Source organism: Vigna radiata, unplaced genomic scaffold (genome assembly GCF_000741045.1).
Source record: "Vigna radiata var. radiata cultivar VC1973A unplaced genomic scaffold, Vradiata_ver6 scaffold_2217, whole genome shotgun sequence".
Classification (NCBI taxonomy): domain Eukaryota; kingdom Viridiplantae; phylum Streptophyta; class Magnoliopsida; order Fabales; family Fabaceae; genus Vigna; species Vigna radiata.
Genome location: NW_014543355.1, coordinates 1 through 1,299, shown reverse-complemented (window position 1 = coordinate 1,299; position 1,299 = coordinate 1). Strand labels below are relative to the sequence as shown.

The following is a 1,299-nucleotide window of genomic DNA, read 5'->3' as shown; positions in this document are numbered from 1 at the left end:
AAAATACATATAACAACATTGAACTCACAAGATAGGCTTTCTGAAATAATTCTGAGTAACCCCTTGATTTAATTCCTCCAGAGGCTCATTGCGGTCAATATGTGGGTTATTCTCAAGCATATCAAGATAGCTGCATGGGAAAATTGAAAAGACAGAGCCAACTAAATGATTAGGGTTCAGCTATTCAGGACAATAACAAGAAGACTACTATAAGGTACTATATGGTATACTTGGTGTTTTTCTAAACTTCATCTTTATGCAGTTGAGTTCAAATTCAATTATGCATGGAAGTGAATGCTGAACTATGGCCAATTTTATCCAAAGCTATAATTATTGGGATACCAGTTGTTTCTCTGGATATGTAACTCCTAGAAAGAAAAAGCACCATTAATTTGAAGTAGTTACTTCTATATAGTTCAAAATTTGAAGCATTTAACAGATAGAAGTAGGTAACAACTTGCCTAATGACATCATCTTTGAACTTGACAATTTCCTTGATCATTTGCCAGAAGTAAGGATTCAGTACATTCCTCTTCTGTGCAAACAAGCTGGACAAACCATTTCTACTTCCCCATTCGCAGCCACGGCCTTTTTCTAGGCTAACAGAAAAAGACATGTNTGATAATTCCATATCTACTCCAAGATTCTCAAAAAAGTCCATCATATTAGGATACGTGACCTGTTCAACAATCCATGTTACATTTATATATATAGCCTCACAAGCATTGCTATTTCACTATATAAAATCAACCAATTTCAAATGCAAAAGATGTTGGAGATCTCATCCTGACCAAATATAAAATGAACTTATATAAGTAGACACAAATCTTGTAAACCGGCAAATGAGAACTTAGAATATTTCAAAATTAAAGAAACAAGTCAACCCCTAATTTGCAGAATATTAAAGAAGGAGGGACACGAACGTGATACCTAAAAATAGCAACCCAAAAATGAAGGAGCCCTAAGGTAATAATGGAAGAGCAACTCCGAGAAGAGCCCTGAAGGCGAGATTTGATACGGCTACTCCAGCCAGGGATGTGGATTTAGTTGCAACGGAAGTGGATTCAAACGGTAGCTGGATGCTTGGATGCAGCGGCTGATAATGCTTGTGATTTGGCAGCAGTGGAGGAGTGAAATCAGTGGAGGCAATGGTGGAGGAAGAGCTCTACGGTGGCTAGAAGCTCTAGCTCAGGCGACCCTCACTTGGAAGGAAGCTAGATGGAGATGAAAGCTCAATATGAAGTGACTTTTGGGCAGAGTCTAGTTGCTGGAAATGCATCAGCGAAGTAAACTCTATAT

General features: G+C 38.1%; 1 protein-coding gene across 1 annotated transcript; it reads right to left on the bottom strand.

Annotated features, from left to right (window-relative positions):
* Positions 1–28: 28 nt before the first annotated feature.
* LOC106754293 lies at positions 29–675 on the bottom strand (the record flags this gene model as incomplete). The annotated part of the gene is made up of 2 exons (XM_014636309.2): positions 462–675; positions 29–130 (listed from the first exon to the last, which is right to left on the bottom strand). Coding segments are annotated over exons 1-2 (305 nt in total), but the record flags the coding sequence as incomplete, so codon positions are not given.
* Positions 676–1,299: the final 624 nt, after the last annotated feature.